General features: G+C 40.1%; 1 protein-coding gene across 1 annotated transcript in view; it reads left to right on the plus strand.

Annotated features, from left to right (window-relative positions):
• The window catches only part of raver2 (ribonucleoprotein, PTB-binding 2), a 73,252-nt gene that overhangs the window by 5,264 nt on the left and 50,777 nt on the right, over positions 1 to 17,211 (plus strand). The window contains exon 2 of the mRNA XM_082136027.1: positions 7,746 to 7,812. Coding sequence (XP_081992153.1) covers positions 7,746 to 7,812 — 67 coding nt within the window. The remainder of the gene's footprint in view (positions 1 to 7,745; positions 7,813 to 17,211) is intronic.

The following is a 17,211-nucleotide window of genomic DNA, read 5'->3' on the forward strand; positions in this document are numbered from 1 at the left end:
ATAGCAAATGCCTGGAGAGGGCAGCCTGTTGTTGTTACACTTTACTGCAGATCCTTGTTTAATATAGTCCAAACAACATTTTCAATTCAAATGTTGAAATTCTTTAATATTTGGCAACTTCTTTATGATAGAAATGCTACAACCACTGTAATTTCTTAAAAAAAGAACATGGACATCAAAACATGTAAACTTAGATCGAAGGTTTAAACTCTTATTTTGACCCCAACGGGATGCACCATCTCCCCAATCCTCTTTATCATGGGCATGAACCTTCTAATAACGGCAGCGGAAGGCATAACCTGTGGCCCCGTCCTGGAATCAGGCATCATTCAGCCGGTTCTGCAAGGTTTCATCATGGACGAGTTAACAATAACAACTGTGATGCATGTCCAAGCAAGATGGGTACTGGAAACCCTAGATAATGTAGCAACTTGGGCAAGGTTGTCATTCAAGGCCAGGAAGTCCAGAAGGCTGGTGATCAGGAAGGGCAGAGTCACGAGTACGTTTGGACTCCAAGTTCAAGGCGAGGTCATTCCATCCATTAAGAACAGCCCCATAAAGTGGTTCAGTGCATCACTGAAAGATGGTGGCAATGTTGCAGACGCTGTGAAGCAAACCGAAGAATAGTTGAAGAAGATTGACAGGTCCGGACTCCCCAGAAAATATAAAACCTGGCTGTACCAGCACGGTCTTCTGCCCAGGCTTATTTGGCTCCTCACAGTCTATGAGTTCCCCATAACAGTTGTAGAATGTATCGAGAGGAAAACCAACAAGCACCTGCGGAGATGGTCTTTGGTGGGCCTCTACATCCGTTCAGGACAGCTGCAGCTCCCTCTGCCATCTGTCGTGGAGGAGTTCAAGGTGGCAAAATGCAGAGTCGCGCTAAGTCTGAGAGATTCCAAAGACGTCCGGGAAAAGCAAGCAGGCATCATTACAAGATCAGGCTGTAAATGGGCAGTTAGCTCAGCCAGTGAACAGGCAGAAAGCTTACTGAAGTGGCATGACAATCCCTGCATAGGCCGCCAAGGCCTGGGGTCGACACACTTCCAACAGTTCGGGAATGCAAGCACAAAGATTAAGCGAGGCATGGTCCAGTCAGAAATCCGAGCTCAAGAGGAACAGAGGCGTTTGTCCAGAACAGTGAAACAGGCATCCCAGGGAGCGTGGACAAAATGGAATCTGCCCAAGCGTAAGATCACATGGGCAGAGTTGTGGAGACTGGAGCCCTACCGCATCTCTTTCCTGCTGAGCTCCGGGTACAACACCCTTCCCTCACAGTCTCATTTGCACACATGGGGGTTTAGGGACGACCCGTACTGCAAGCTCTGTGGTCAAAAGGGGACACTGACACACATTGTCAGGGTGCAAAACATCTTTAACCCAAGGTCAATATAGGTGGCGCCACAACAAGGTGCTCCTGTCCCTGGCCGACACACTTGAGTGAGAGAGGTGCAAGAAGAGGCTAGGTCGCACAGACGAGAAAAAGTATCACCTTCATCAAGGAGGGAGCCAGACCCTTCGCAGCCAGGGCATCAGCAAAATCCAATCTGCTGCAAGCCACAAGCTCTTCGGAAATGGCAGTCGACGTCGGAAGGAGGCTGCAGTTTCCGGAAGTGGTCAACACAGCTCTTTGCCCAGACATCGTCCTGTGGTCAGCCAAACACCGTAAAATCATTGTAATCGAGCTGACCATGCCATGGGATGAGGGCTGTGGGGAGGCTCATGAGAGGAAGGCCTTGAAATATCAGCCTTTAATCCAGGAGTGCAAAGACAAAGGATGGCAGGCATGGCTGTTCCCCGTGGAAGTAGGGTGCAGAGGCTTTCCTGCCAAATCAGCATGGCGGCTGTTGTCAGCTTTAGGCATGGACGAGAAGAGCAAAAAGAACGCTACTCGTAGGAAGGGAGAGGAGGCTGAACGAGCTTCATGATGCATATTGAGTAAGAGAGAGGAAGACAGCTGGAAGCCAGGAGCAGATGGGCAGTAATTTGGCCACCACTGCTGACCCACCAACTGGAGAGTGTTGTGGTTAAGGTTTGAAACACTCAAGGAAGGTTGGGTACCACCTGATGATATCTGCTTCTGGCTGAAAGCTACGGTTACCTTAAGGGTAATCGATGAAAGCACCCAACTGGTGTATTCCACAATTGAAATTATGATTAACTGTTTGTATATTTTTAGTAACATATTGATGTATTCTCTTGTGTTGGTGTAAGTTTATAAATGATTTACATTACAAATCTAATGAAATGGCACACATTGCGTTCCCAGATTAACGTTATAAGCAACCCAAGCGCACAGCATATGCAGAGATGAAGTTTGAGACGAGCTCCATGCATGTAAATGATAACAATTCATGTGGAGCAGCATTAACTGTGAACGGAGCTGCTCTGAGGCGCATGTAAATAATTAAAGTGCATATATATTAAACCAGAATTCATTTAATTGAATCATAGTCTTTGTGAATTCTCAATATCATTATCTATGCTGTCATATGGTTTTTTAAATGGTTTTAATACAACGTGCAGCCTTAGAAAACGGTCTAATAAAGCAGTTCATGGATTCTCGTCCATGGGATGCACCACTTCCGGTATTTTGCCGGTTACTCGACATGGCTAAATTGAAATTGAGTACTCGAATATACATAGAGCACATCAAATATGTTAAATGGAAGTGCTTGCTTGAGTGGTTGAGGGTCCGTTTACTATTTTAAAAAAATACAGTATGAACATACAGTATACAGTATAGTTCACACAAAACCTCTTAAATCCAAAGTATACTTCAGTTCTGAGATAAATATAGTGTATGTGGACATGCAAATGCATAGGCCTAGCTTTTGAAAGCATACTCCATTTGATACCATGCGGTTGACACAAGAACACTGAAAAATGTCATCCTTGTCCAGTGTCTGACTCTGTGCTGTTACTCTCCAGAAGTAATGACAGATAAAAATGTCTTTGTACTTTTTTAAACTAGAGTTGTGTTTGTCTCTTGAAGTTGCCTGCTGGCTATCATTTTATCTCTAAATACTCATCTTTGATAATCAAAAGGACATATTTAAAAAAATATTCCTGTGAAAATAATTTCTTCATGCCTTAAAACAGCTTGAATGTAACTACACCCTTGCTTCCTTTAGTATACGCAGAACCATGAATATGCAAATTAGTCCCACACCAGCTCGGACTACCTGATCCACTCAACTGTAGTAAACGCTACACAGTGGCAAGTGGAAATATCGGTTTAATTCAGCCGTATATGTCTGAACCAGAAACTGATTTGGAAGAAGAAGAGAGAATTATACATGAGGGTCATCTCTACAGCTGCCTTCTAAAATGTATTAGTCTTGAACATCATAAAAAGTAGGGATGCACCGAAATGAAAATTCTGGACCGCAAACGAAAATTCAGGATGCACTTGGCTGAAAACCGAAACTGAAAATAAGTAATAAAGTAATAATTAATTAATTAAATATATTTAATAATCAACACTCAAATAGCTAAAACGGAGTTTAACTTGCACATAAGGCCGTTTGTATATCAACTTTTTAACAGAATGGTTTCTATTCCAGTTTGTTTGCGAAATATAAACATTTTCGACAATGTTAAATTAACATTTAAACAAGTGAAAATAAACTGTAATAACTTGTTTTCATGACAGATTTATTCAAACATGCTTTAAATAATGAAGACTTCATTATCAGGTTATGTGATACACTGCATATATTTAGCAAAATGCTCTTCTCTAGAGGTATTTGTTTTTCTAGCTAACTAATGAGTTTATGGACATCAGCTTTTCTGAGGAAAATGTAACATTAAGTGACTGTAACGGGGTTCAGACAGATGTTATGGGAAGAAGGAGGCGGGAACCGGCGGACATTCAAACATATTTAATAAATAAATACACAAATACAAAAATGAAAGTAAAAGCCAGCAGCCCCTCACGGACGACTGCTGGCAACACAAACAGAAACAAAACATGAACTAAAAATCAGGCCTGTCCTCTCTCGCTCTTCACTGTCGTCGCTCCTCCTTTATGCTTCCGCTCCTCCGTGAGAGATGCGAGACCGGTGCGTCGCGCAGGTGTCACTCATTTGCAATCACGCCACCGGCCTCGTGCCGTTCTCCCACGGCCCTCGACCTCGTCCTGCTCGCCACATACCCCCATCGCCCCTCGCAGGCCGGGGGGTACCACCGAGGCTGCGCCTACTCCCCCCCCCCTCCCCGGGAGGACCGATCACGGCGGCTGCGGTACCTGGGGGTATGGACAGACGAGGCGAGAGTACAGGAGACGGAAGCATGAGGAGCGACAGAGACGAGAGAGGGGAGAGAAAAAAAAAAAAAAAAAAAAAAAAAATCTTTGATCCGGTTCCCGGACACACTGCCACTCGGCCCTCAACCAGCTGAGAGACTCACTCGCGGTGCCATGCGATGGTACTGGACATCCGTTGGGGGACGGCTCGACGCTCCTCCGCCTCCTGGCGGACGGCGATGGCTCCTCCTGTCGAGGGCAGCCGGCAGCGAGCCTCCCGTCCCCTGCTCCGCCCCCATCATGGCCGACGGCAACAGGCTCCGGCCCACGGCGAACGGGAGCGACTCCTCCGCTCCCTCGCGGATGGCAGCCATCCCTCCTCGACCCAGGAGGACGGCAGCGAGCTCTCCGTCCCACCTGATCTTCTTTCGATCCAGCACCATCGCCTCGGGCAGCAATCGGCGGCCGACGCTCCCTCGTGCTGCCCGACCTCCTCAGCACCGCGATTCCTCCCAGCAGCGAGGGCTCTCCGACAGCGTGTCCCTCCTTCTTCCCGGGTTTCGGCACCAATGTAACGGGGTTCAGACAGATGTTATGGGAAGAAGGAGGCGGGAACCGGCGGACATTCAAACATATTTAATAAATAAATACACAAATACAAAAATGAAAGTAAAAGCCAGCAGCCCCTCACGGACGACTGCTGGCAACACAAACAGAAACAAAACATGAACTAAAAATCAGGCCTGTCCTCTCTCGCTCTTCACTGTCGTCGCTCCTCCTTTATGCTTCCGCTCCTCCGTGAGAGATGCGAGACCGGTGCGTCGCGCAGGTGTCACTCATTTGCAATCACGCCACCGGCCTCGTGCCGTTCTCCCACGGCCCTCGACCTCGTCCTGCTCGCCACAGTGACATTGTATAGCCTAAGCTGTTTTATTGACATCTTTCCCCAGTTGAAACATTCATTGAGTGAATACATGAGACAGGATTAATTTTAGTAAGTTGTAATGTATCTTTCAACACACTTTCTGGTGTTTAGCCATGTTTATTTTGTGCTATAGCTAGTAGTAAAGAGGAGCTGATATGATCGGTTCATATGTGCTTGATCCGTGCTGCCGCTTGAACTGAGGCGACTGCAGTGATCTGTCACTCCCTATTAAAACAATGTTTTATTTTTTAAATTTCATAATAAAATCGACAGAATTTTAAAGTTAAGACTTTGCTTCATATTAAAAGTAACAAAGCTTTTTACGATTATTGGATGGCAGGCGCCCTACATATGTTTAAAGAAGTTTTGTTCACGCATCAATAGAAAACTGCACAGACGAAAAGATTTTAGATTTTAGAAACCACATAATTAGAATGTGAAACAATGGCTCGGGCCAGTTTTGTCACCTTGTGGGCCCACTAAAAAATAATTCAAGGCACATTTGTGAGCTGAGCTTACAGAGTACACACTGATATAAAAATGTGCGTACAGTATGCGTGCGCTATGCTAATGACTAAATGTACGTTGCGCGCACTGTACATATTCATTAGCACACATGAAAAAAAAACTAGCCTAAGTATATTTTCAGCTTTATAAGTGTCTTAAAGTGTTTTATTTTCTGCTGAAATGTCATCAAAGTACGGCTAGCAGAAACTATTATTATTATTATTAAATTATTGTTTATGTTTATTAAATTATAACAATTTGCATTATTTTTATATTTGCTCTGGAATAGTTTAAAAGGAGATTATCAATCACTGATCAGAGTTTTGAGTTAATCCATCATGGAGATGGACAGTTCTTTCTTAAAGGGATAGTTCACCCAAAAATGACATTTCTGTCATTAATTTCTTACTCTCATGTCGATCCAAACCCGTTAGACCTTCGTTCATCTTCGGAACACAAATGGAGATATTTTTGGACTTTCTGACCCCCCTATAGACTGCAACGTTATTACCACTCTCAAGGCTCAGAAAGGTAGTAAAGATATCGTTTCATTCATTTGTGTTCCAAAGATGAACGAAGGTCTTATGGGTTTGGAACAACATGAGGGTGTGTAATCAATGACAGAATTAAAATTTTTGGCTGAACTAACACTTTAACTATTATATTCACAGACGGAACATTGAAACTGGTCTAATGACACACTTTTTAGGAATCTTAAGGGCTAAGATCACTTAACTTAAGATCAACATGAAATTCACAATTTTAGCTCCTCAGTAAAATCATTGTGAAAGTTCGATAGACCGGTAGCTTTACATGAAATTTCACGTCGCAGTGAACAGTAACTCAGCGTAGCACACATTAACAGCCCCACACCGTTGCTGTATGCCATGTTCCCTGCCGAATCCAGAAGTCCCTTTGTCATAATTCAAGTGTGTCCTTCTGGATGTTCCTTATGACCTGCTAGAGAAAACACAAAGCCAGGGTGGGCACCTCTGGTATATCTCTCTTTACACGTTCGAGATGTGACAGCAGGGCCTGCTGTGTGCATAAAAGGGAAGAGGAAGAGATTTATGAGACAGCGTTTGTGTGTGTTTATCTGATGGATAACAGCAGACACTGTTTCTTTGTGTGGCTGCAGTTGGGAACCCTATTTTCATGGCCACACCTTAATTGTATCGATTTTCATAATGATAAAAAGAACTGAATGGTTTGAATGGTGTCTTATATATACGGATGATCACTCACTGGATTTATTATTACTGAATCTCTGAGTTTTTAATGATAATTCTCTGATGATATTTTTTCTTATGCGTTTCACCAAAAAAAACCAAAAAACGTTTATGACCTTTATTTGATTTCAGAAAATGAAGAAACCCTTCTGAAAGAGATATTTTATGTCTCAGATTCTCTTTAAATGATGGCTGGAGGCCAAATGCGACATTACTCACACAATGTGCCAACATTCTTTCCTCTTGAATCCTCACACAAATGAAATCATCAGCCCTATACGATATGTATATGCAGCATGCAAGAGAAATTATTGCCCTATACAGTTAACACCTTGTTAAACCAGTTATGCATCTTTTCAAATCCCTATATGAGGCTATATATTATTTAGGCATATTTTGTTTAAATTTCGACTGCAATAGTGTTCCTTTTTACTTTTCAGAATGACTCCTTGCTACAGACAGATTATTGTAGTGGATCAATGTACTATGTAGTGTATTTTGGTGACGTAATAATGTTTAAAATGTGCATTGTATAGTGTATAAATATAACGGTCTATGCCTGCCACAATTTATTTTATTTTACGCTATTAGTTTAGTATTAGCTTATTCACAACTTTAGCTCTTGTTCCACTCCGGGTTTTCCATTTACTCACAGTAAATGAAAGAGGAGCAACGTTCAGCCAATTTAAATTTGAGGATCTAACTGCTGTATAATATAATTTCTTTTATATAACGAAAAACAAACACAGTTTTATTCTCTCACTCTTTATTTATACATAATCTACATACAGTGTGGAATGAATTTTCTCACTTTTTGTCTCTTTTTCATTCCCCCCAGGAGGTCCATGAAATTCTGAGAGAGTACGAACTCAAATACTGTTTTGTGGACCGGAACAAAGGAACAGGTAATTGGCCTCCTTCAGTCATCCTTCTGCTCTCATGTTTCTAATGGTTCTTTTCCATCTCAGCCATCAGAATCCAGACCTCTCTCTCTCTCTCAAAAAAAAGGAAACCCACCACACATTTGCCTACTTAGCGCACCTGAGATGTTAATTTCCTGTGGTGGTGAATGAGCACTTACAGAGAATTGTCTTGATGGAGAGTCTCAGCTCTCTAACTGCAAAAATGTTGCCTGTTTCTTTGAAGTAAAGTGAAGCTTTGAGGCTATTTGAGTTTGTACATTCTGTCACAGTGCTTATTTGTCCATTTCTATTTCTGTTCCATATTAAATATTGAATCAACTGAGCAGGTGCATTTTAGACTTCACATATAATTTTAACTTCATAATAATATAAATGAATAAAATGTAATATTTTAACTTCAGTCCATCACTTACAATGATGATCTAATACATCACAAAGAGCTGCTATTTCAACTGCATTTCAGACAATTGGAAAGCTCAGGGTTACTTCCAAAACAAACCAAGCTTGTAATTTAAAGTCTAACATATGGTAAAAAGATAAAGGATGATTGATAAAAATGTTTTGAAGTCAAGCATAACATGAATTTCATTTTTCCAGTTTAAGTAATTAGAGGAAACAGCTTAAAAAGAGGAAAGGCTTGTTCACTTGGAACTGGTACTGATAGTTCATAGGTTTGAAGTGTCACGGGTAGTTGTCCTGAACAAAGCGCACGACAGGAATAATCCAGGAAACAGTCTTTAATTCAAAAATACTCAGGAAAACTCAGGGAAACTGATTCACAACACTTCAACATTGATGAGACAGGACAAGGACTGCAAGAACACAGTGTGTATAAATACTAGAACAAATGAGGGAACTTATAAGCTAATTAATTGGATGACAGGCGTAATTAATCAAACAGACACAGACTAGGGGCCTATACCATGAAGCTGGGTTAGTTTAAAGGGGTCATATGATGGTTCTAAAAAGAACATTATTTTGTGTATTTGGTTTAATGCAATGTGTTTACATGGTTTTAGGTAAAAAAAAAAGTCATTATTTTACACCTACTGTACATTGTTGTTGCTCCTCTATGCCCCGCCTTTCTGAAACGTGACGATTTTTAAAGATCGTTCTGAAAAACGTGGTCTGCTCTGATTGGATAGCGATCCAGTGCATTGTGATTGGCCCAAAAACCTTAAGCGTGTCACGGAAAAGCTCCCAAAGCGATAATGTCGGAACTACCTTATCAATTCAAGCCTGAATCTGAACCGGAAAATGCTGATGACCAAGCTGATCGATCAACTGGAGCAGAACGTAGCAAATTGGTAAGGTTTTATTTCACTGGGGACATAATTACTGATTATAATGACTTACTGTCTTTTTACGCGTCACGCTACGGGTGTGAGAACACTATGTAAACATAAAACTATGTCTGCATTTGTGATCATAGAAACGAAAAGCAAGCGCTACTCTATACTGCTCAAAACTCGTGTTTGAATAGTCAGTAGCAAATTCTCAAAATATAAAAACATACTTACTTGGTGTCTTCGAGTCAGAAGCGCCAGAATGTACATGCAAAGATGGAATTGCCCAATTTTTTGAATCAGTCTTTGTGCACAACACCGGCCTTGAACTCTCACAGGTTCTGGAAACAGTCCTCCGAAAAATGCACAGCACACAGTCGAAATTTTTTGTTGTATTGTTCTGGAACAGTTGTAAATGAAGCTTAAGCACTGTTTTCTAACTGTGTCCTTTTTTGGAAGGCCAAACAAAGTAGTTTGGCTTTCGCAACGAAAAAACACAGCATTTCCACGACATGGTGGCGCCGGCGGCAACAATAATACAGCGAGAATAAAAGTTACGCCTTCTTTCTTTGCGTATACATTTGGGCGGTGTTATGAAACTCTTCCCCCACACACTGACGTAGATTTGTGGGGGCGTGTTTGAATGAAGCGTTTTAGGAAGGCGTGGCTGAGCCTGAACTTTTATAAAGAATATCTCTTTAGGTTTGACACTTTGAGCTTTGTAACTCTGCAGATCTTATACATGCACAGACAGCTACATAACACACTAAAGAAAAAAAAAGAAATCGCATCATATGACCCCTTTAAGCCAACCCTGGGCTTAAGGCACCATGAAAGTGGCTCGGCTCTTAGTGGTGTTCATCGCCATAATAATTTATACTCCACGGCTAACCTTCTCTGGGGCAGGTTGTGTTCCGAACCGAATTTGAACCAATCAGCTGTGAGCAAAGTGACACATATCTGATGCAGTAAAGTCACTTGCCCAGTTTCTTTTGCTATTTCAACGTCTACAGCATAATGGTACAAACAAAGCCTGATTGAATAAGTTCGATTTTGTTAACTTGAAACTAATCCTGTAACCCTGAGTTTGTTCAACTACCATCATGGTAAAGACCCTAGGAAAACTAGGTAAACTGACAGGATACACTGGTAAACAGGACTGAACCAAAATGCGAATACATTCACACTCCTCCAGAGTCAGACCTTGAAAATGTAAGCAAACGCCACGTGCACATATCTTTTACAGACTGCCTAAATTTGGCACAACCTTTACCGTGTCAGTTCAGGAAACAAGGTTGTAGTATATGTTTAGTCTTGTTCATGAACAATGTACCTTTACTTGGGCATAGACTGAATCGAAAAGCAAGACAAATAACACATGTAAAATTGTTTTTAAATCTTTTAATTATTGCAATTATAAAAAAAAATTGCTCCTCTAAATGCAACAATTTTCTCTGAATGTTGTTGTGATAGGAACAATAAAGCTTTTATCAAAATTCAGTGCAGGATTGTAGACACAAACCTGGCCAAATTTTCAACATTCTCACATTTAGAACCTGCTATGATATCTGTAGAGCTACAGTAACAGCATCTTGCAGAGTGCTACAAGCAACTTGCTTTGAAATGTTGTTGAAAAATCAGCTTTAATGTCTTATTTTTTAATTTTTTTATTTTTATTTAAATGTGGAAGGATGAGTTAAAATTTTCTAGCATCATTTGGCTTATCTTCATATCAGTATGAAAAACCATGAATGATCAAAGCTCAAATGCTTCCATGTAATGGGGTTCATAAGAGGTGAAATCTATTCTGAGTTTCACAAAGTGATGTAGCCAAGAAAGATGTGTTGCTGGATCAACGTTCTTTGTTGGTCCTGGAAAAGTATTTATGTGATTGGTCATCCCTTCCTTTGAAATTCGAGATACATTTTTGGTTGATAAGAACATTGTTCAAGCCCCTAACACTACAATCTGATTGGTCAATAGGAATGTTTAATTTTTTTTATTTTAATCAACAATATATATGTCAATTTAAATATAGTAAGCAACACATGCTGCAATGACATTTTTTATTTCATATCATATTTACAACACTTTAAAATAAGGTCCCCTTAGTTAAAATTTGTTATGCATTTGCTAACATTAACAAATACATTTGTTACAGTATTTATTATCATTCGTTAATGTTAGTTAATAAAAATGTAACTATTGCCTTCCTGTTAGCTCAGGTCCATTAAATAATATTAACAGATACAACTTATGATTTTAATTATGTATTAGTATGTTGAAATTAACATTATCTAAGATTAATAAATGATTTAGAAGAATTTTAAATTGTTAGTTCATGTTAACTAATGTAGTTAACTAATTGTAAAGTGTTACCAATGAATCAATATGGATAAAATCATTTGAATACATTTTTTGACTAAAATCCGTGTTTTGAACTAATCAATTTAATGATTCAATGACCCATCACTTGCTTCTTTCCCGAATGAATCAGCCGTTTGAACAGATCGGTTAAATGAAACTTAAGACCGTGACTTGTCGCATTGCCCCTTAATACATTTTTTTTATTTCTGTCACTGCTGTGAACTGACCACTGCATAGAATAGGAAAAATATGAATATCTTCATGAGTCAGCTGTCAACAACAGGCCTAAACCAGCCATGGCACCAGCACAAAAACACAATCAGTAAAATATCATCTAATTATTATCAACAAAACTTTGAAAATATCGAGAGATATTTTTGTCAATTTTGCACACCCCTAATGTACAGTATTAATTTTGATTTCTTCAGGTCTTAAAAAGGTCTTAAAAAGCCTTACATTTGAATTTAAAAAGTGTGCAGCATCCCTGGTCTCAGCACTATCAATATAAAAGTCCATTTCCAACTCTTATCAGCAAAACAAGAAAAACCTATTGGCCGGTTGCGGTACTTAGAGAAAAAAAAACTTTATATTAAATGGATTTAACTACTAGCCTATGTACTAACATTGAAATTAATAATTTGATACAATGGATTTTTTGTGTACATAAATGTTTTTACATTGAACTTATATTTTAAAAATACCTACATGTAGGTACAGCTGTTGACCCTTCCCTTACACCTTAATCCACCCTTAAACCTACCGTACCACCACACCTGTCCCTAACTAACTATACCCGTATCCCACCTCAATAGCAGCAAAAGTGTTTTATAATACAACATGAACACAATAAGTACATTGTACTTATTTTTCGGTGTAAGTACATAGTAGTTTAAGCCAGTTAATATAAACTGGGACCGGGAATATATTTATATTTATAAATATAAATTATTATCAGCTATATATATATCAACATATCATAGCCAATCCATGTGTGCCCACTTTTGGAATGAACCGCAGCTGCATGATTACTGTTATTACAGCTGCATATTTCACACATGGGTATTTTGCACAGTCCAGTGCTAAACCTAAGGCTGATTATCAACCTGCACCTTCATGTAATACCGGGATTCTGGCCTGCTAAATGTCGTCAGTGCCTAAAACCCCTGGCAGCATGGCTAACATTCCCACATGCTCTAATTAGCAGTATCTAGGGATAAAGGTGAAACACCATGATGATCTCATCCTCCAGCCGCTCAGGGCTTGTCACCTCCTGCCAGCACCCCAGCAGAGGCTCTGATGTCAAGGATCAGAGTCCAGCGTGCCTACAGGAGCTGGAACGCTACTTTTGCTCTTCAGTACTTGCCTGAAACTAGTTGAACAATTTAAAAATGAGTGATTCACATAGCATGTGACCTGCTCTTTCGATTTGAGTTGAGTTTATGTTGAAGAACAGGAGAGAGTAAAAGAGATGAGGAAAGGCGAGGAAATATTGATAAAGACTGCAAGGAGCGAAAGTAATCAGAGATGTGAGAACGAATGACAACTTTCATAATGTGGAAGATGAAGGAAAAAAAGAAATCCTACAGAATTTTTTTTTTTTTTTGTCTCATCTGGCGTACAGCCCGGAATTGAAATATGCTCTGATATTCCCAATGCTGGAGGCTTACAGTAAGGGAATTACACACCTCCCCCTTCTTACTCATGTTATAGTTGCATCGTACTGCATTATGAATGTTCCTAGGCTAAATGATCTGAACATATGCTTTTAAGGCCTGCCAGGGAAGAGCAGCCTTCCAAAACAAAAATAGTGACAATAGTGGGAAGCTCTCATTTCAAACAGCCCGTTCTTAGAAGCACAAGTCTGCATTGTTACTGATCTCAGAGATGTCACGTCCGACATGGCTAAATCTTCGTAAGGTCTTTTCAATCTACCGTCAATGAGTAATAAAGTGAAGTAACTGTAAAGTGTGTCTTGGGAAGAATATGGAGCAGTGTTATTTTAGTATCATTAAAGGGTTAGTTTACCCAAAAATGAAAATTGTTATCATTTACTTACCCTCATGTCGTTCCAATCCAAACCCGTAAGACTTTCATTCATCTTTGAAGATATTTTAATGAAATCTAAGAGCTTTCTGTCCCTCCATTAACAGTCCACGCAACTACCATTTTGTCGCCTCTAAAAGTTAATAAAGAGATCTTAAAAGTTAAAACATTTTTTGAATATTTTATTTCATGTTTATTTTATTTCAAAAATGTTTTTCATGGTTTAGTTTTAGTTTTAGTTCACTTTAATAACCCTGATATGGAGGTCCTCTATGCTCAGACTCATGTTATTAACCTACCAAAAACACAAAGTCATACAACATCACCCTGACAAGCTCAGTTTAATAAAATCAGCTCAGATTTGCTTTCACACTCTGTACTTTTATTCCTGAAGCCTCTTTAGGGAGGTTAAAAGCCACTCATGCCTTTAAATGCCAAACAAGGCTGGTGGACAGCTTTCTCCTTTAGCAGCTGCAAGCCCTCCAGCTTTATAAATGTTTGGATTCTCTGGAAAGGAAAGCAGCTCTTCTTCAGAGTGGTATTTTTCAGTCTGTGGAATGCTGATGATATATATTAGTAGCTTTTTTCCCTTGATATAGATGATGGTACACATCTTACAAAGATCTGGAGGTGTGTTTGTGTTCAAGGGCTTTTTCAAGGGCTGTAAATAGCATGAAGCAAAGATGACAACAGGTTGCATAGTTCAAGAGTTGCATACGTCAGCTGAGTAACTGCCATGCAGGAGAATGGATGATAAATGATAGCTCTCTCCGGGTATATTAGACATCTTTGGGCGGCTCAAACAAACAGAGTAATGTTTTGATTGCGCCACAGAGCCAGCGTGTTTACACTCTTTGGTTAAATCAACATACGAATCACTTTTTTGGGTTAAATTATAGGATGTATATACTAGACAGGGCTGCATTAAGACTATCAGAGGCCCCTGGGCTCCACCCTTTTGATGGGCCCTTCATGAACCAGAACTATTACCTACATTCACTCAATCTTCTTAATCAGAAAGCGCAAGTTATCAGCCTTTTATTTTGCAGGAATAAATGCCAGTAACAAAACATCCAAACCTACGGTCTGTTATATAGAATATAAATTTCACTACATGAACTACATATTGGCACATAGTCCAAACTATTTGCACAGGCTACTTGCAGTACTTAGAACTACTGCCTACATCAGCTCCATCTTCCTATCAAATCAGCCTTTTGTTTTGCAGAAGTAAATGCAATAAAACGTTCATAAAAACAATTTCACTTACAATATAGAGGGAACATGTTCTGTTCTCTTAGTTTGTTATGACTACGACATATTAACTTGTGGGAAAGTGATAATATGTTGTGGCCACAAGATCATTTTGTCGAGATAACGACATCCTTATGTAGTGGCCACACAATGTGAGAGATCCCATGAGGGAATAAGGCGTGGCATATGAGGATTCATCCTCATGGTGCCTCTGAGGAACCTGATGATCAGGTCGTGCTTCCTTAAAGATTTATCATCCACTGCGTTGTGAAGTGACACTCTGGAGGTCACATACATTTTCAGGGTGGAAGGGGACAGTCGACCCTCCAGCCTGTCCTGCAGGAAGGAAAGCACTGACCCGACTGCACATATCTGCGCGTCTTCCTTTGGGGAAGCACACCAGTTAGCGAACAGACTCCAATTGAAAGCATTGGCCTGCCTCATGGAGGGGGCTCGAACCTGAGTGATAGTGTCTATTACTGCTGGTGATAGCCCACTCAAGTCTTCCGCGTCCCGTCCAGGGGCCAGACGTGGAGTTCCAGAGGTCTAGACCCGGGTGCCAGATTGTACCCCGTCCCTGATTCCACAGGGAGGGGCTGTTGCAAGGAGCATGAGCTCCGAGAACCAAGTCCGGATATGCCAAAACACCAACAGGACCGGTTCTTCATCCTCCCTGACTGCACAACGTCTGTGCAAAACCAGTTCTTTTATCCTTGCACTGCAAACAAGCAGAGACGGTCTCCAAAAAGTTCACGATTTATGCGGGTAGAGCTACTGTATGAGGGTTCTAATCAAGCTCTGGTTTTCAAAGGAAATGCATGATTCATGATCGTTTTTATCAGTAATAATCCTGCATAGGTTTAGTTTTGTGTTTCTGCACTGAGAGCTGCTGTCTTTATTGCACTCAGGAGTGATGTGGAAGAATAGATTTACAGCAGTTGGAGAAAAGAGTAATACAAGAAAACCTACACACTAGTGCATTTAATTGAATTGTCAGTGTCTGGGAAGACCATTAGGGATCACACCTTCCTCTGTCTCTCTCTCTCCCTCCCGTTTATATGACTGCATAGCATTTCTAGTAAAATAATGCTTGTGAAGTCTACTTTGTGTTCTTATTTTTGCTTCTAATAGAGGTGTAAGAGTGGCTTGTAAAGATGTTTTTCCCTGTAATTAAAAAACAACAGACAAGTGTGTGTGTGAAGGTGCACACTCTCGTAGAGGGGTTTGCTCCGGGCTGTTGCTTCATCTCTTTAGGTAATGAGGAATATTTATCTTCCATCTCCTATGCAAAGTTTACTCAAGATCCCAATCACCGAGCTCAACAAATTTGCTCCGCGGTTTGAAAGCAGTTGTTAATGGCTGCGCATTACAAAACAAAGCCTGTTAATTTAACACTTAGATCCCACCGTCACCCGCACTGGATTTTCCCATCCTCTATAGTTATACTGTAGAACTAAAAAAGCTCACTTGTTTCAATAGGGGCATCCATTACGTGATGGAATTCTGAAGGAATGTGTGGTGTCCCGGACAGGCAGCAGAATGACAATGGATGCGGTGGGTATGGGAAAAAGATAAACAATGGGACTTTTGTTTAAACTGCACTGTCCTATAATGAAGACACATACGGATCAAAAGAGCTGATTCGGCTCGAACCACACCGGCTCAATAGGCCTAGTTAGCATTGATGCAAAACTACATAAATAATTGCTATATTTTGGAATTTGCATGTAACATATCATTTGAAACAATGTTAATAGTTGGCTTTCTCCAGGTGTGATTGACCTTCTCTGAACAAAACAAAAAACAAAACACACAGCAATGTTTTGATAGTGCCAAAGAGCCACAGTGTTCATATTTTTCAGGGAATTATCCTTAGATAGGCTTACTTATAGTTGTCTCTGCGAGTTAAGCTTGGATAGGAAAAACATCTAAAAAATTACACACATTTCCTCTGACATCAGTAATTTGCATTAAATGTTTTTGGAGAACTGAGAATTTAAAATGCATGCTGGTAATCAAGCACAAAACTGGCTTTTCTCTCTCAGGACCTTTGGTATGATGTATTCATTAAAGAAATCATCTTGATTTTTAAAAAGGGCAGCATAATTTAATTGGATAAATCAGTAATCTACTTTTGGCTAGACTAACAAATAAACAGACGTCACCCGAACAAAATATCCCGTTACAGTTCAGTAGTAATGATTTCATGAACTTCTTCACTGAGAAAATAGAAAGCATCAGAACCACAATTATAAACGTTCAATCTTCAATCGCGCCTTACAATTCAGCTTCAATTATCACCCCGAAAGAACAATTACAGTGCTTTACAACTATAGAACAAAAAGAGTTAAATAAACTTATCACTTCATCTAAAACAACAACATGTTTATTAGATCCTATACCAACTAAACTACTGAAAGAAGTGTTATCT

Source organism: Leuciscus leuciscus, assembly GCF_965113295.1.
Source record: "Leuciscus leuciscus genome assembly, chromosome: 14".
NCBI lineage: Eukaryota > Metazoa > Chordata > Actinopteri > Cypriniformes > Leuciscidae > Leuciscus > Leuciscus leuciscus.